Genomic DNA, 20,080 nt, shown 5'->3' on the forward strand with positions numbered 1-20,080 from the left:
TTAAATGACCCTAAGACGTAATTAGAACATCTGCCGTTCAACCTTTAAGTCCAATTCTATCCGCAGCAATAAGACTTGTTGACCTCAAGTCTTGTCGTTTGTGCTTAATGAAGTTTAGAATATCGGTGTTTGTGTAGTAATCAGTCTACATTGTGAATTGAAGAATTTGCTTGCATTTCAAGCACTTTCACAATCAGTGTATTCCTATTTCAAGTGCTAATCAGAGAATGAGGGGGGGGGGGAGTCCTCTCGGATATTTGTCTTAAAAAGAAAGACGTAGTTTCTTAAATGTCATCTTTGTTAGCGACCCATCCTGAAGATCAAGTATCGACAATTTTCTAATCATCTCTGAAACTGCCAGAGCCTGCGCTGTTTTAAATAAAGTGCAGACGTTCAATCTTACTTAATTTTTGTTTATTTATCAAGGAATCCATCAACTGATTTCAAATTTACAACCGATAAAAATCATCCGATTAAATCATTACCTCTTTTTTTTTTTTTTTTTTTTGTTGTTATTTGATTTGATATTCGTATGATATCGTTGTTGAAATGAGGACTCCCGAGTGGTTTAACTCAAATGTTTCTTGAGATATTCCCAGGCATACTTTGCTACAACAGTGATAATAAAAGGCTTTTCTCTAGCGGGTCTGGACTCTTTCTGGAGATACTTTGGTTCAGGTGGCTAGAGTAGCCCAAAATGTGGAACGGGACAGGATGTGGAGGAACTAGATTGGGAGTTGGTCGAGCAAAATGTCACCCATAACCCACTCACATATCCAAAAATATGTCTTTGTTGACCTACCTGGAGCCTCCAATGCCCCTCCATCTAGTTTTAAGGTATGAACATAAAAGTATACAAAAAAAAAAGTATAATAAAAAAAATAAAAAGTACAGACACAATATAAGCCAACATGGACATAGCTCCATCTCGGCCGACTGTTCTGAAGCCTATAGTCATAACTTAGTAAATTGTTTTATAATCAAAACATAGGTAAAAATGCATGTAATAAAACTTGGCAGTGTTCTACCATGTAATAGTTGCAAGACACAGATACAAAATAGCGCATGCACAGCTTTTCTTCTTATATCCCTAATTCCAGTTTTGTCAGGGACTTTGATCCATGACAGTAGATGGACCATCCAAATGTTTTCACAAACTTACTGTGACAGAAAAACGGAAACTAAGCTTAATCATGTTTGGTCTCAGAGAAGAAGACTTTAGTGATAGCTAAATAAGCTAGTTACATAAGCTTCCAGGACCTCAGACGTCTCAAAATGAAACGTTGTCCTAAGAAAAGTTATCGCCTTCACTTAAAAAGTCTACCAAAAAACTATTGCAGATCAATATCATTAGAAATATTATCTATTTGCCATCAAGAGCCAGTTTCCTCCCATCAGAAGTTCCAAGTCAACATCAGTAGTCCCCAAAACTTCCAACGGGGGCTCTTTTTGGATTTTGGAGCGTTATTTTTAGATACATACCCTCGCGATAGGAAATTTGGATGTCTGAAGAAACATCTGGCAGAAAGTTTTGGTCCTTGGGTGGGAATAGAAGTCTAGTTAAGTTGCCAACGTTCTTTTCTTATGGGCAGCCATCATTGTTTTAATGGCAGCCATCATTGTTGTAATTCTATTATGGAACAAAGTATTAATCATTCCCAGCATGAGAGGGAATATTTCCCCGTAATCATGTCACTGAGTTAATAACATTGAAACGTAGGGCCAAGCAGTTCTTTGTATGGAGCAGGGTTGGGTATTAATGGCTTCTTTCTGACACAGTTCCCTTCCGTCTCCGTAATCAGCATGGGGCTAATTATGAATAATTATGTAGACTGAGTGACTTTTTGCAGTGACAGTGACAAGAAGACTTCCATTTCCTTCACAAAAGTCTTTACATTTTGAGTGTGCTAGAGTATATATATATATATATATATATATATATATGGGATTGTGTTGTCAACAGGGAGCAAGCCCCAGGAAACAAGCAACAAAGCCGTTGTCTCCATGATAATGGATCTTGTGGTTTTGTTGGTTGATAAGACATAGGGGTCATTTCCCAATTTGTAAACCAGACAGTAGCTTCTCAGGGAAACCTTTCTGTAATACAATCAACGATCGACAATGACTTGACTGTTAGACCTCCATGAACAGCGAAAATGAGAGACCCAATGAACATCTCAGCAGTAGCTGAGTTTATTTTGACAGCGACTCAACAACGAGAGAATCGCGCTATCCAACTCAACGGCACTTAACTCAATATGACAGCAATTTACCTTTTTGAGAATAGACACATTGATATTCCAGCTATCTCAGTCATTTGATACATTAATATATATATATATATATATATATATATATGTGTGTGACTGGCAACTCAAACCTCTGTAAATAAGAGTGGGACACTAATCTTGAAGGAGCTGAAAAGAGTCATTGCTTATGATAACCCTACTTGCAGTCCATAGCAAACTGTTATGTAGAAATAAGATAAAAAGTAGTAAGAGGGGGCAATTGTATTTTTTGAACAAACAGGTTGGCTAATAAATAATGACCAAAATTAAATTTTATGGTATATATATATATATATATATATATATATATTTTCCTCCTCTGATGTTCCTCTTTTCTAGGAGTACATGTTGTATCACAGCGTTCTATAGCCCTGTGAGTCACAATAACGTGTTTGGCAACCAAGCATCCATTTAAAAATAAAATGGTATAAATTAATTGAATGTTACCTCTTCTAAAAAAAAAAAATCAATAGGTCATAAAGGTCATAAAGGTCATAAAGCCCAAAAGAAAGGTATCTGGTTGTTTGAAATGTTGGGTGAATGTTCTAACTACAATTAATTGAACATCACATTTTAATAAAATATTACCAACAGAGAATGTCAGAAATAAATGCATATTTAATTCTTATTAAGTAATGTCGGTACAGCAGCACTTTTAAAAATCAAGGAACATGGCCAACTAAGACCCTTTCTGCCCAACTTCAAACCCAAAACCAAGTCCTTCAAATCCATCTCTCAAACTCATTTCCTTCTCAGAGTTGGGCCAAAAAATTAGCCCACCTCCAACAATTAATGGAAAGTAGCACTTTGTGCCCCGGGGAAACTATGTTACATGAAACAGTTACATGGAAACTATGTTACTGGATCTGAGTTTCATGCAATGTACACATCATGGATGTTGTCCTTTACATGGCGTCTCGTGCCGTCACAATGCGAGCGATGTTTCAGGAGAAGCCTCATGTGGTGCAACGTCAATAGCAAAGCCCAGCTAGACAGCCTCAGGACGACGATAGGCCCCCTGTTTTGCGGCAGGGAGTAGTCGCCCCCCATGGATCTGCCACCCAGAATACACCACCGTGATGGTCATTTAAACCAATAACTCCTGTGCCATGTGAATGGTACAGAAAATGATCCCTAGCCCGGTACAACAAAAAGTGCTTTCCGTTTTGAACTGATATCCACGACTTATTGTAGAAGTGCTTGCATTAGGCAAATCATCGCAAGGTTAAACGATAATAGAAAATGCATTTCCCCATACACCGCAGAAGTAAATAATATCCCGCCGTTAATATCCACATCCCTTATTGCCAGCTTTTGACAGAGAACTGTAATATTATCTTATTAGTAACACAGATAACAACGTGAACAGATCATAATTCAATATATTTAATGGACAGATATCAGATGGCTTCTGATTGGCCAAAAGCTTACGACTTTCTTCCCCTAGCGAGATTATTCTAAAGACAAATGGAACTTTGGTAAAAATATAGCATCCACGGCCTGGAATTGAACGGAAATTTAGTCTTTCGTGCACCGAGCTGAATTATGTACGTAAATCATTGTTTTTTTGTTTTTTATGACAGCTGGACTATTTTCCAAGGAAATCACACCCAAAAAAAAATAATCCACATTAAAGACTTAAACTGTCAAAACGGTTGTAAAGAACTAAAAGTATTGTTTGTTTTGGGGTTTTATTCTGTAGAACGGAGCCCAGAAAATGCTCGCAAACATCAAACCCATTAGTTAACAGACCTACGATTTTACTTTGACAGTTCACTATAATAGAATTTAATTGTGAAAAAAAGGCAGAATAATTCAGGCTGAATGTCATTTGGTTCATTCAAACCGGGAATCAGGGACATTTTTAACAAAGGTTTTGAAACTTCTTTTGAAATCTGGAGGCTGCTAAGCGCAGATAAGGGGAGAGGTTTGAGGATTCTCGATCAGAAATTTCAAGGTTTTTTTTTCCCCCTCTCCATCTGCTTTTTCACATTAACTGGTAATTATCCAGAAAGGCACATAATGGCGCAGAAATGACAGAAGCTGACAAAGGTTTCTCTAAGATATGTAAATTGTCAGTGATAGGCAAGGTGCATCAGAAAAGGCCTTTTTTTTTTTCTGCAGGACAATTATTGATGCCGCTTCCGTAGGCTTTGACGTACGTATGATGGCATGCTAGCCGTACCGATGCGTTATCACATGCCTTGCACATTCGTTTCGGCACCGCGGTCTGACAGAGTATGGAAAAGGACGAGGTTTTAGCATGGCGTCCAAGGCATTTCATTAGAGGAGTTTTCATTTTAGAATATTGCGGTGAATCCACAGGTGTTTCGGGTAATTAAAAAATGCCATAGAACTATAAGAATTTGTTAGAACAGTAGAAACAGTATATACAGTATATATATATATATATATATATATATATATATATATATATACACTACATGGACAAAAGTATTTAGACACCCGACCATTACACCAACAGAGACTTTTAGGGCGTTGCATTCTCAATAGATACACATTAATATGTAGTTGGTCCCCCTTGGCGGCTATAACGGCTTCCACTCTTCTGGGAAGACTTTCCACAAGATTTTGTAGAGTTTCTGTGAGTATTTGTGAGGTCAGACACTGATGTTGGACGAGACGCCCGGCTCGCAATCTCCATTCCAGTTTATCCATCAAAGATGTTTGGTGGGTGATCAAAAGTAGGGAAATAGGATTCAAACTTGGCATGCGCGTGTCTAATATTTGCAATATTGATCTGATGCCAGTATCTACCCCAGCGTTAGATCATGTCAAGATTAGTTTATAAAAAAAGGGGGCACAACAGGCAACAAGCAAGATAGGGGAGACAGCCGTTCAGCAGGGGAACGTGAGCAAGAAGAATGTGGAGGGGAGTGGACGTAGTATAGCTGAATGACCAAGTAATGTATATTAATCATGTAGAATTTTGTCTCATTCATTATTTTCCTGGGAACACTTGTCATGTGACACGAGAACAGGAACTGATTGGTCATTGCCATAGAAAGTGAGACAGCGTCCTAGAAAATTGTTCTACGATTGTGTTCTACGATTACACCTTCAGAGTAAAAGAATAAAATGAAAGATCTGCTAAACGTTACTTGCTGAACATGCCAGGGCATGCAGAGGTCCTGAGGACCCCTTTTTATCACCAAAACTCAATATAAAAGTTTCCTTTCCCCTCCTTATCCTTGTAAGAGAGCTGCTGTGGGACCTTCAGACCAGTTCAGCCCTGAGCATCTGGCTTTTTGAGCTCTGTTCATATGAAGAGTGGACAACACGAGCTTCTTTGGGTTGATGAACTTCAGCTCTGATACATCATCATCATCAAGACCTGGTCATGGAAGCTCTAGCTCATCAACAACTAGAGATGCCTTGTTGGTTAAAACACGTCTTATAAGCAATGTTCCCTCTAATTTTTCTTGGGTGGTGTACGCAGAAAATTTCTGTTGTGCAAAATTTTTTCCAGAGCCAAAATTTTGTGCGCACAATATGCTTCTACAGTCCATATAAAGTTGGTGGAGCTGAAAAAAAAAATCACATTGCAAGGGGGTGGAGCTATATATTTCCAACCCTTTTGACTCCATGGTCTATTCTAAAGGTGAAATTCTCACCGCAAAAATTAATTATGAGCGAATCATGAGCGGGGGCTCCGGGCTGCATAAAGGATCAATATATATATATTATTATTATTTTTTATTGGGAAAAACTGCATACCATTGACAGGGGTACAGCAAAACACCTATCACTATGTACTGAGGCACACATTGACTGGGGTACAGCATAACACCTATCACTATATACTGAGGAAGACATTGACGGTGGTACAGCATAACACCTATCCAGTGGCGGATCTACCGGGGTCGCAGGGGTCGCGACTGCGACTGGGCCCCGGCGGCAGGGGGCCCAAGCCAAGGGGCCGCCCGAAATCTTTTTTAAGTTTTTTTTTTTTTTTTTTTTAAATAAGGCAGGGGCGTCCAACATGCTGCACGCGGGCCAAATGCGGCCCGCGAGACCTCGAGGTGCGGCCCGCGTAAGATCGGCAGCCAGGGCAACCGATCTTACACGAGCCGCACCTCAAGCCCTGCTACTTACTTGTGGGAGGGTCTTCTGGACAGCACAGAGGAAGCGGAGTTCACGTGACATCCTACTTCCTCTGTGCTTTAGCAGAGAAGGCAGAGGGAGGCCGTGCCCCCTGCTGAAGTCTGTGAGCGGCATCGAGGGAGCTGCAGTGCAGGTAAGGGGGTGGGGAGGGTGTTTGAATGAGTGTGTGTGATTGAGGGAATGAATCTGTGAATTAATGATTATATGAATAAATGTGTGTGTGTGTGTGTGTGTTAGCATGGATGTGTAAGTGCTGGAACCTAGGCATGATGGGACTGTGATTGCTGTTAGCAATCACACTCCTATCATGCCAAGTCAGCCAGTACATGCTAAAACCTGGCCAGCTGCCCCCCTTGTGTAGTGATGCTGCCAGCAGTATGGGGTCTGCACTTACAGCCACCCTGTACCAGAATGTACTGGCTGACTTGGCATGATAGGAGTGTGATTGCTAACAGCAATCACAGTCCCATAATGCCTAGGTTCCAGCATTTACTGGATGGATGTGTAAGTGCTGGAACCTAGGCATGATGGGGGTCATTTTCGGTTTTGGCTAAGTGAACCCTGAATGTTTTGGTCCAGAATTTTCATTTTAGTTCATCCCTAGAATAAATCTAGGGAATCCTGAATTTGTAGTCGCAAAACTTTCAAGGCCCAGAAATCAGTGAGAGGAAGAGTAAAGGTTTTGTGTCATTTTACTTTTTTTTAATCTGCATATTTTATTAAAGGCCATATTTTTTGTCACAGTGAAAAATGAGTGCGGCCCGCGCACGTATACAATTCTGATGAAGTGGCCCACTGCAGAAAAAACTTGGACACCCCTGGATTATGCCCTTTGTACATGCGCCCCTTTTTCTTTGATTTTTTTACAGATATGATTCAATATGTAAATTGAATTTGTTGAATTAGTTGAAAAAAAATTGTTGGGTAAAAATCATGTTTTTTTGGGGGGGGGGTGAGGGGGTGGGGGGGCCCTTAACAGATTCTCGCACCCGGGCCCTGAGGCGTCTAGTTACGCCCCTGCACCTATCACTATATACTGAGGCACAGCACAACACCTATCACTATACATTGAGCCAGACATTGCACATAATGTAGCATAACCCCTATCACTATATACTAAGCCAAACATTGATGTGGTGTAGGCCTACTGCTTCAGTGTCTGGCTTAGTATATAGGGATGCACCGAAATGAAAATAGCGCATAGCAAGGGAGCAGGATATTAACAGACCTCCCGCTCCCCTGATTGATTTTAAGCCGGTTGGGGTGAGATTTTTGATCTCCCCAACCGAGCTTGCTCCTCCAGCGGCGGACATTAATGTCCGTATCTGGAGGAGTGCCAGCGTGACCCTGGACGGACTGCCCGCCCCCCCCAGCTCCCCGTTAGGTACTGTGCACACAATGTTAGGACGTGTGCGCTCCCTCCAAAAGTTATGTGCGCGCGCACAAGCGCACAGCTTAGAGGGAACACTGCTTATAAGCCATTGTTGTTTTTATGAGATTAAACCTTCAACGGATAATACGAGCCATCTGCTAAAGTTCTTTTCTTTTATTTATTAGGGAGCGCAATTAATATTTTCTCCAAGCGAAATAGGACGTTTAATAAGGAAATGCATAGATATGAAGTCACCTTACTGTTGGTGCCGCAAGCCCTTTTCGGAGTTTCTCCTAGTTATTTCATTTTTGCTTTATAATGAATCATCCTTTCCATTTGAACATCAGAAAAATACAGGTTTTTTGTTTTTTTTTCCGCAGCGGGAAATGATATGTTTCCTTCTCGTGTATTGTTTTGGGCCAGGCTGCTCTGAAATTAAATATCGCTATGCATTTTTTCAACATCTTTCATATATGATGTATTTGACGAGCAGGGGGTGAGATTTAATCCGTCATAATATTTTACTGCGGGATTATTTGATTCCGTAAGTGGTGACATGGATACATAAAAGATGTGTGTGATTTGATAGGTAAAAGATCTGGTTTCATTAGCAATTATTATGTGATATATTCGATCTAGAAACCGCTATACTCGCGGCAGCCGGCAAAGGCATATAACTTAATTTTCATTTCTACACAGTGACAAATGCAAAGTACACGGTATTTATTATCTGGTGATAACATTCCACGTGATGGATCTCAGCTCATCTATGCAATTGCATTATTTATTGTAAACTTAACCCCTCCTGTTATTCCAGAATTCTCTGCCCGATATAAGGCGCTGGTGAAGAATCGGTGCGATTTAGTCGAGGCACTTCAATTTTTATGTATGCAGGGATGTGATACAAGAACGTAATAAAATATGTAGAAAATCATTAACAAAGAGAAGCTGTGGAGTGCGGCACGGATACTAAAGTTATTATTATTATTATTATGGCGGCTTCACCACAATTTGTGGGGCACGGGACATGGACTCTGTCCTTTTGCCTTTAAAAAAAATGGCAAAGGAGAAATGGAGGAAAGGATATAGAAGAAAGAATGAAGAAAATCAATGCATTATCCCAATCATTGAACTATTTTACTCCAATGAAGCCGTAAGGCTGTCGGTTCTCGATCTTCATCTAAAGATGTTGCACCATTTATTACGCTCCACATTACTAAATTTGCCCTTAGCATTATTGTGTCTCATTATTGAGTTCCTTGGACTAAATTATGAGTTTTAGTTATACGAGAGCTGGTTTAGTGTAAAGAGCATTCTTTCGTGAATGATTGGATATTAAAAAAGTTGAGCATAACTTTTTTGTTGCTATTTTGCCGGAATTGTATTGACAATAACCATAATCATAAGATAAACGCATGGAAGTGCCACCTTGAGGTCTACAAAGTAGTTGTGTTGGGGACAAATGTGATACAATGTATACATTTTAGTTTAAAAAAGAGATACATTATTATTGTGAAGTCCTGCGTATCATATGCACCTGTGTATAATACGCAGGGACAAATTTACACAATTTTTAGGAATAAATTAAGTACATGTGTGTAATACTCACCCATAACTCAACACAGCTTCACACACAACATTTACATCTACTCACACTCACCAAACTGACACTCACTCCATACCTCACACACACATCTTCATTTAGGACTCCATTCCAGCTTACCCACCTTTGTAGGCTCAGGAGAAGGCTTTAAGGGTTTTGACACATTATAAAAATGATAAAAAATGTTGATATTGTAGATTCTTTTATTTTATATCCTTGACATTGTATCACGCATAAAGTTGAACCTATCAAAAAAAACATCTGAGGAATATATATATATATATATACAGTATGTGCACTCATGAAAATATTTTTAATCTTGGCCCCCAGCAGCCAGGCTTATTTATTTATACAAGTTTTTCTCGGATGTTAACTATTAGAAAGATTTTCTGTTCTTATTCCATTTTTCGCTGGTTACTTCTAAATATAGCCATGAAATGTCCTTTATTTAAATTGTTTTGTGCCCACATCTACACATCTAAATATGTTTCAACTTTTTTTCTGGTTTATTTCTCTTCTACGCCAATGTTCCGACCGATGCAAAGGAACAGGAGACCTGAAAGTAGGACCAAGGGTGTTCCGGCTGCTGCAAACATGAAGGACCATCCATAGTAGACGTGAACGTGAGTATCGGGCAGACAATTCTGGCTCCTTTCTAAGAGAATATACTTCTCCAGATCAGCTGCAAACTCCTTCCACATGGCGAACAGAAGGATGAGCGAGGCAAGCAAGACACCTGGAAAAGAGATCATCATAGTCCCCGTTATTAGCAGCTTTCTATATGAGAACATTAGTTCAGAGCACACAGGTTCAGGCCAACTGTGTCGTCCAGCCGTGTTTACTTCCGTTATTAGTCTAAACGTTCCTCTTTGTTTTACTTTTCAAAGAAATAGACCAGCGGAGGGACCAGGAGATGCATTTAAATCTATATTTGGCCAGGCTGACCTTTGGGGGGATGTGATAAATGTATACGTAGAGGTCAACTCCCAGAGTGTTTACATAGAGATAAAAATATCAGCATTTCACTCCCGGCATATCTTCCGTATCCATGTTTCCATAATCTGGGGCTCCTGTCCTCTGCGGGGGTAGTGGATCAAGGATAGTGTTCTATGGCTATTTGATTTTAAAGGTAAAGTGTTCTATGCTATGAAGAGTGCCTCGGATTGTGTGTAACACAAAACAATTATTGGCTTGTCCATAAAGGGCACTAGGCATGTCCCTAGGGGCAAATACCTTGTGCCTAGTGGCCCAGGAATTCTTAATCCGGCACTGATGGGTCATATTAATCAAGACAAAAAATGCAGCAACTATGAAGCAAAATTCTAAATCTGGAGCAATCGCTATGGAAGCGAAGCCTAGTATTCCCTATCTTTGCTTTGATAAAAGAAGTTAAACCTAGTATGAACTCAAGACCTGCATTCCGTGAGCCTAGCAACGAGTCTTAATAAATCAGTGTTTCCAGAAATACCTTTTTAACCCCTTAATGACAAAGCCCGTACATGTACAGGCTCAAAATGCATTGTTTTCAATGGGTTTAGGGACCGCCCATTGTCCTTAAGGGGTTAATGGTTCTATTTGAAAGTTTTATTATTATTTTTTATTTTATTTAAGGTATGTAAGCCAATTAGTAATGTCCAAGGAGGTCCAGATCAGCAGAGAACCTTGCACGTGTTCTTGTGTTCAGTTGCCATAATGTGTTTAGCTAGTTGTGCATGATGGGGATTATAGGCAAGCAGTAGACATTAAGTACCTATAGCACTGCCAGATTACAGGTGGTCTGGCTTCTACTCAAGTACACTCAAACTCACTAGAGTCTTTGCTTACATCATTTAGAATATTAATAATATTTACATATCTCATTCCGATGTCATCATATTATGTTCCAGTAACCAGACAGGCGGATGAGAGGCTGTATCTCTCCCAGCTGAGCAGAAAATTAGCAAAAGTGTTATGCCTTGGCCTGAATCCAGTAGGAGTCTGCCAAGCGATATAATCCCCTTCTGCGTAAAGGGGCCTTCAATTCGTTAGGATATATGTGTTTCCTAGAAAAGCAAGAGGAAGTTCATCTTTTCATGACGGAGAAATACTTTTGTGTTTAGAACGTGGACAACAAACCCATCCCTTGTCTGGATGAATGATGACTGATTGATGATTTAAATACCTTGGTCCCCAAGTACAAAGCAGCCCTAATAGATGTGACGTGCAGTTGGGCTACTTAGCCTTTAGTGTATTTTTACCATTTCCAGTAACATCTCTACTCAGCTCTGTTTTATAACCAGGGCTGGACTAAGAGTTAAAATCTACCCTGGCACTTTAAGGTCAGCGGGCCATAAAATGACCCACCTGATGCATGCGTGCAGCACATATCCAGCACGCTAAAGAACTTGGTCTGCTATAATAAAGGTATGTGAGAGGTGCCATAGTGTTCCCCGAAATTTGCCCAGTTGGCCCAATGGAAGACCAAGAGCTGCGTCATTGTCATTGTCAGGTCTGTAGGCGCCCTCAAAGGCAGAGGAGCTTAGAACCCTGCAGAGTCTTTTAGAGGAGCAATGCACAGTGCTCAATTATTTTACATTAAAATAAAATAGTGAAAAAATAAGGATTTTTCCTTTTGTATAACTATTTTTTGGGGTTTTATTTAATAAGATAGGTCCGCTTTAATTTTTCTATTAAATCCTCACTGCGGTTTTCTTGTGAGTTTAGGCTTATGCCCCAAACTTTCGGTGTCAAAGAAGCTCCACAAGAAGTGACCGTAAATACAGCGGAACAAGTTCCATAAATAACTAGCGCTATAAACAATGAGTTTACTTTTTTCAGAAAGTCTATGGAATGCCCAGAGGTTATTTTTGGAGATCAGATGAGCCTCCCTTCGCTGAAACGACCACATGACACACGGCACCGGTATATCCGGTTACAAAGGCTTGCCATCTTACCGGCTGTGATGAGGAATCCACCTCCTACTTTATAGAGCCGAGCGGCCGTGAAGGGTACAGCGCACACCAACAGCAAGCCTCCCACCAGACTGGCAGCCACGGCTAGGATGATGAATGCCGTCCAGAAGCCTCTATACACTGCAAACCAGATAAATATCGTTGTTAGAGTACTGTAATCCTTCCACAGGGACGTTTTATTCTTCGCCCACTGCGTCGCATTCATAATTTTTGCCACAAAAAGCAGGCATTGATAGGTTGTTGCCATAGGAATTGAAAAAAAAAGTGTCTTAAACAAAAAATGGAATAGCACCTTTAATGCAGACAAAGGCCGTCATTTTTCCTCCTCGCTCTATTTATACATGAACTAGGGGGGGCGGTGCTTAAGGGGGCGGGGCCACACTCTGCATGACCCTGTAGCATCGAGTTCTAGGCTACCCAGTACCTATTACACAGATACTGGGAAATTTGGAGTGAACCTGTTTTTTATAATTAATAAATAATATTAGACGCTAATGGGGGCTCGATAAATGGAATTTTATTAGTTTCTGGATGACGGATTAAATTTAACGCACAATGATCTGTGGCCGGCGTGGACTATAGTGAATAATGGTGATAAGACCCTAATTTTTCCTAACTCTCATTTAGAAAATAATATTTAAAAACTATAAATATATTTATGTGGCTTTCTTTTCATCATGGTGTTCACTGAATAATGTACTGCCCTACCTAATAATTCTGGAACAGAATTCCGGGGTTGGAACCTTGTCCTTGACGTGACGCGAATTTATGGTGCATTTTTACAATAAAGAATACGGAAAAGGTTTATATAAATTTAAATCTTTTAGATTAGAATAAAGAATGTGAGTATGTGAAGGTCATTGTCAAGGCTGATATACATTAAAGGCTAAGGGGGCCGCGGACTAGAAGGACCCGTATCTGGCTACCGATCTTGCATCCATAAATGATGTTACATTCAATAAACCACAAACTAATTGTTTATTTGAACTATATATAGGAAAACATCTTTTTTTCTCTTAAATATTACTAAATGAGGCAACTGTATCCTGTAAATCAGGTGAAGCTTCAATATTCATCGCCTGGAGCTATCATTCGAGACCCAACCTTTCGATTTAAAGGCTTCTCGATAACCAGGGCAAAAATCTCGTTAATAAAGTGATAGTCATCTCTTGGGTTGGAGTCCGTACGATCTGTCATGAACGTTCTATAGATAAGTAGAAATTCCGTCTTAAGGTGAGCGTGATACAAAGTGTCCTCTCTGAGAAGGAACAAGCAGGGAAGATGTACTTTACGACATGTCAGATAGAAACAATTTCCATCCTCGTGCCGTGATCAATATAGGTAATATCCCAGCGTGAGACGCAGGGCTTGCGTATGACGGATCTTCTGAGTCGGTTTTAGAAGCCGCCAGCGCTGATTTAGGAACGTGTCGCGCATAACATACTGAGGCAGGACGGCGGAGAATACGTCTTCTCCCTGAGAGCCGAACTAATTACCCAGATTGAAGAGATTGCTTAAAAGTGAAAAGGGACGGAACCGACTTTATTGTTTTAATCAGAGCTTCCAATCGGGAACTTTTTTTCCCTGAAACTAGAAGGTTAATTATTGCAGCTTTACATTGGACATTTTACCTGGAAAACCAGTAGTGTAAAACAGTAGCGTTATATTACATTATATTATAATATACTGTACGCAGGTATTCCGGCCCAGGCCTGGGCCTAGTGTATTAACGATTTATTCTAACTATACGAATATTTCCGACACTACATCCAGTATATCAGTGCTGAAGTATCCTAGGGATTAATTCAATCTGCTAATGTGACAAATTTAATAAGAGCATTTTAAATAATTATATATATATATACCTCACAACATTTCAGATGACTTCTTATGCGACTTTGTGACCTATTGGGCAGCTGTTAATTTAGTTAAGTGGGGTTGTTTATAAAAATACAGTATTTTATTGCCACGACTTAATATGAATACTCATGATTTCTGCCATTTCTACACACGGTATCAAAGAGGGAAAAACAGGCCAAGTAAGTTATGTTATCGCTATTCTCCATATCGTATGGCGGGTGGTCGCGCTGACGTCACGGGATACACGCCATTTTTGGAGGGGAAATGGGGAGTGGGCCGCAGGGACCCGGACACTCGGAGAAGCGGTACTTCCCCAGGAGTCTTTTGGCGAGAGAGAAAGATATTTATTTGTCACAGGTTAGTCAGTGGTGTGCTCATTCTGATTATTAAATAGAAAGTCCTGTGAAAAGAAATATTTTTTCCCCTTAAGCAAATAAAATAGGTCGGCATTGACAAAAACCTGATTTTATCTCATTTCGTTCCAATAAATGTACTTGATTTGCAGACCTGGAGGCCGCCATAGTTGTTAGTCATGTGATATTTTATTTGCACAAAAACCACACTGAGCTGATGCTTTATGTCAATGCTAATGAAGTCCGTTCCTCCATAGACTTTCATTTTTCATGAGCCAGCTCGATATTTTTTGTAAAATTGTATAATCTGATACTAGTGATAAAAGAAATAAACTCGTTGGGAGATCCTCTTCAAGATGCTGATTTGGGATGCGTTTCATTAGACCCGGTTGTTACGGAGCTATCTGGCTTCTGGCATATCAAATATCAGGTTATGAGTCCAGTGGGGTGCAAAAAAACCCTTATTTTTGGATTCAGTTGTTGAGTACATGGATCAGTTTCCTATAATGACCGCAAGGAGCAATTCTAAATCCTTAGTGACAGACACACTCAAACACACTCCACACTCATTCATCAGCGTAGGTCCGAGCCAATGAGTCATTTAAATATCAACAGTTTGTGGAAATCAGTATAATTGCTAATATATATATATATATATATATATATATATATATATATACTGAGACGTTCTGTACTGTCAGTAATTCTTGCTGGATCTCTCTGAAGGACAAAGTATAGAAAAGTAATATTAACGAGATCACATACCTGCTGTAGGATCATATGATGGGTGAGGTACGAGCCCAGACGGGAGCGGCATGGGGAACAGGTAGCCATTGATGCAATGTTTTTGATGTGCTTGGCTAGCTTAAAAAAAAGAAAACAGAAAAAACATATATATATATATATATATATATATACTACTGTTCAAAGGTTTGGGGTTACTTTTGGAAAACGGTCACTTCATGGAAAACAATGACATTTCTAGCTATGATAAAAAAGTTTTTGAACAATCGATAAGCCTTTTAAACTTATTTTGGATCAGTGAACGCTACATGGCACCAGAGCACAGGAGTGATGGGAGTGATAAAGGAGTGATGGGAGTGATAAAGGGCCTCTGTCCGCCTATAAAGAGAGAGTCCATTACCTGTTTCCAGCTACAAAAGTCATTTACAACATTAACCCCCTCTGCGCTTGATCTCTGATCCGTTTCACTTTTCTTTCAAAACCAAGGACATTTCTATGTGACCCCAAACCTTTGAAGGATAGTGTATAGAATACCGTATTTTTCGCTCTATAAGACGCACCTGCTGATAAGACGCACCTAGATTTTAGAGGAGAAAAAAAAGGAAAAAATATTTTGAGCTAAAAAATGGGCTAAAATATTTATTACAATAACTGAATAAGCTATGAACACAGTAAGACACACGCAGTAAGACACACACAGACACAGTAAGACACACACAGACACAGTAAGACACACACAGACACAGTGACACACACAGACACAGTGAGACACACACAGACACAGTAAGACACACACAGACACAGTAAGACACACACAGACACAGTAAGACACACACACAGTAAGACACACACACACAAACACAGTAAGACACACACAGTAAGACCTCCCTCCCTAACCCCCCTTCTCAGTATCTCCCCTCTAACTCCCTAACCCCCCCTTCTCAGGATCTCCCCTCTAACTCCCTAACCCCCCCTTCTCAGGATCCCCCCCCCCCCCGCCCCGGTCACTTACCTTAAACTCCTGTGTTGGAAGCGTGAGGCGTTTGTCTCGGGTGCCGGCGCTTCACTGCTGAGCGCCGGCGTCTGACGTCATATGCCGGCGCCCAGCGTAAAGCGCCAGCACCCGAGACAAACGCTTCCAACACAGGAGTTGAAGCGCTGAGGCAGGCGGCGGTGGCGGCGGCTGCCGCCAGCAAAGGATTCCTGTATATCTGTCAGGCAGAGGGGCCCGAGAGTTGCCGAGCGGTTGTCTTCAGCAACCGCTCGGCACCCCTTGGGCCCCCCTGACTGGCAGAAATCCAGGACTCCTCTGCTGGCGGCCGCCGCCGCCTGCCTCAGTTGCGACCCCGGATTTATCGGCGTATAACACGCAGGTAGGGTTTAAGCTCCGGATTTTAGTTAAAAAAGTGCGTGTTATACGCCGATAAATACGGTATATCGTTGCCCCCCCTCCCTGCCTGCCTGCCTGCATGCATCTTCGCTCCATAAGACGCGGCTGATTTTTCATCCTACTTTGGGAGGAAAAAAACTGCGTCTTATGGAGCGAAAAATACGGTATATACTATCTTTCTTAACTTTTTTGTTACTTTTGTTGCATGATTAGCATAGAACCAGTCTTCTTACAGTGTATCATTCTGATTTTTACTAAAACCCTTTACAACGGTTTCTTAAAGGGAAATATTAAGAAGGCTCCTGTCTTAAGTTCAAGACAAAGTTGGAGTTTACCGTATAATAAAAGAGGAGGGGGTCAATAATTGCTGTTATATAAGCACAGTGGTCTACAAAACTTTTGGTTCACAATAGGCATGAAAACATCAGGAAAGGAGTTTCCTGCCCCATAGAGCTTACAGTCGAAGTGAATCTATACATGGGGACCCTTCCAGTAGCAGAAGCCCACCAGAGCTGGCTGTGCATAATGCAGAGTGAAGCCATGACGTCAACTCTCATTTTAGTGGATAAAGCCCAATGTGTTGTTAAAAAAATGGCATATTACATCCAAACGTCACTTAACTGTATATGCCTGTTTATTGTGTTTGAATGTAGCAAAATAATATAGAATTAAAAGGTGGGTACAATGTAATTAGATGAAGGTAACTGATGGCTGGTGGGTATTTAACAAGGGGTGTGCGAGAAACGATGTGGATTAAGCATCTGTTCACTGCCCACATTCACAGCTAAATATACGAACCCACAACATGAGTCACTGCAAATATGTTGCTCTCTTTTACTGTTCCTTCCACTGAAAAGATTCTCTAAAACTCAGTAAGAGAAACAGCGGCCGGGCATTTAGCGTGAAATGACGGTCCGGCAGCAGGATGGCGAGTCCATCAGATGCAGTTTATCGAGCCCGAATCTTATACATTTATAAAGTGCCAATGATGATGATGCAATATAGAGGAATCAGAGACCAGACTGGACTTGGGATGACTTGGAGGGTCTGGCACTTTAAGGCCAACAGCCACCAAATTACATGCATGCTCAACTTAAAAACAGGAGAGTTAAAGGGGAGGAATAACCAAGCAGAGCCTAACAAAAGGCAGATATTATGGCTGGATTCAGTGTATAGACCCCTCTGTGCTGCTCTGATTTCAATTTTTGCCCCGGTACCTTAAGCTTTTTTTGTGCAGTTCCACCTACAGCCACCAGGAGGCAGAAATGAAACAATAGAATTCTTGTTCAGCTTTTTTCTATTATTATTATTTATTGCTCATTATAGTGCTATCATATTCCGTGGTTCTGTACAATGAGTGCACAGGACATTACAAGTAATATATACTTACTGAACCAAAAGTTCCATATAGTCTCCTCGAATTCATTCCCATTGAACCAACAACGCCAGAAGAAGCCCTCGTGATGAAAATATAGGGTGGGAATTCTGGGGTCACTTACATTCTAGTTTGAAAAACCAACAATAGAAATTAGTAGGTAGAAAAAACTGTTTTGAAGTAATAATTACCTTGTTTTTGGAATTTAAAAGGTTCTATAAAAATAGTAGCTGCACCTAAAAGTATGCTAAGGAAATTAATCAGATGTTATTCTTCATCTTCAATCCCATAAAATAACACGGAGCCAGATTAATATCTAGCTGAAGCTCCATGTCCATATCTCTTTAAGATTGTATTACTTAAAATGTCCAGCCGTCTTCTGTTTGTTTTTGTGATAAAGACCATTAATCTAACAATAAAAATATAAACAATAAAAAATATTTTTCACTTCCTAAGCCAAGAGCCAATCAGTGCCTGCTTTTGTGTCACATGACAGTAGTTCCCGGCAAAAATCATGAAACAGGCAAATTTTTACACGATTAAAAACATATTTATGTGGCATTTAGTTAGAAAAGTTGGATGTTCAGCAGAGAAATTGGAACGGCACCTTTAAAATGGATTCTGTTTTATCGACCCTTTTACAACAGCTAATAAAAGCTCAATGTGTGTCAATTGGCTATTGAAATATCTTGGATTCTCTGTTTTCCAGTCCAATGGCCCTAAAATAATAGAATAATAGAATATATGGAAAGCAACATTCTAGTAAAAAGTAACAGTTTGTCGGCTGGCAGTTCCTTCTTCCTACTATGGTGGTCTAGAGTGATGGCGCGGGGGGGGGTTCCCTGGCTATGGCTTCATTTCTTGAGCCTACGTTCTGTACATCGTGGCCTAAAGAGACGGTGCAAGAAGAGACGCCACAGCCTCAAAACCCTGCTAGAGGATCATAATAATTATTGTTTACCCATTATCGAATTCAGGCACCAATATAAAGTTGAAATCCGTCCTCACTAAACAAACGCATCTCTGTTCTTTTTCATTCCAGATTTCCATCCGTAGAATTTTGCTTTATAATTTAACATGAAGCTTATATTTTAGGGAAAGAAGTAAGTTTATCACGCAATGGTTTAAAAAAAATAAAAATGACAGACCCCGGAATTAAAACATGAAAATTATTATTATTATTAATATATTTTTTTTACCTCTTACATACGCTTAAAATATTGCTTAAACATTTTTGGGTCCTCATGTATTATTAATACATAATCAAGGCACGTGTTCTAAGATTTTTGATTAAAGATCAGTGGTCAGGATTCAATGTCGCCCTACCTCTACCTGAAATGCCCATAAATAATGCACATTGCAGGGTAGCTTTGGGTCCAGTTAACCCATGTTCTATACCAAGTCCTACAATTAAGGGCCAATGAACCTATATCATTTGCATTCAAGTATTGCTAGACTGCGAGTCCCTTACTCGCCATTACCTCTGCTTTAGCTAGACCGCCATCGATCGTCCCGCAATTCTCGGTCGCCAGGAGCCAGTAGTCCGTTCCAAACGCAGTAAAAAACAACAAAACCCCAATTCCACCGAAAAACCCGGCAACCAACGCGGCGATTCCCACTTTCATCCTGAATCGTTCCGTTCGACTACAGAGACAAACTGAGAATGGCAGGGACTGTGAGAAGGGGGCTACTATTTTAGGACACGGCTTTGGCGTGTTTTAATGACTGGTGTGAGTTTCACGGAGGAGCGGCTGGAGGACTATTAAAAGCAGATGACCTTATTCAACTGAACAGTTGTGGCATAAAAAAGAACATCATCACTCGGGGCGAGCGTGCAAAGTAAACACATTAGGAATATTTTGGTTTGTGGTCAGATGTACTTAAATTAATGCAATTTGTATCATTAGAAACGCGTCCCTGCCTTTATCTAACACGTTTCCATGTTTCCGTCATCCGCCAAGTATTCCACGATGTATCTGCTCGCAATACGCTTTCGGCGGGGAGGCCTAAGTGAATCAT

At 40.4% G+C, this 20,080-nt stretch overlaps 1 protein-coding gene across 1 annotated transcript; it reads right to left on the reverse strand.

Annotated features, from left to right (window-relative positions):
- Positions 1–9,894: 9,894 nt before the first annotated feature.
- On the reverse strand, positions 9,895–20,080 carry LOC149280201 (transmembrane protein 182-like). The gene is made up of 5 exons (XM_089500583.1): positions 19,994–20,080; positions 18,077–18,188; positions 15,318–15,416; positions 12,322–12,459; positions 9,895–10,124 (listed from the first exon to the last, which is right to left on the reverse strand). The coding sequence occupies exons 1-5, from the start codon at positions 20,078–20,080 to the stop codon at positions 9,895–9,897; spliced, it is 666 nt and encodes a 221-aa protein (XP_089356709.1).

Source organism: Sceloporus occidentalis, unplaced genomic scaffold, assembly GCF_023333645.1.
Source record: "Sceloporus occidentalis isolate IW3139 unplaced genomic scaffold, rSceOcc1.0.p SCAF_157, whole genome shotgun sequence".
NCBI classification, from domain to species: Eukaryota; Metazoa; Chordata; class Lepidosauria; order Squamata; family Phrynosomatidae; genus Sceloporus; species Sceloporus occidentalis.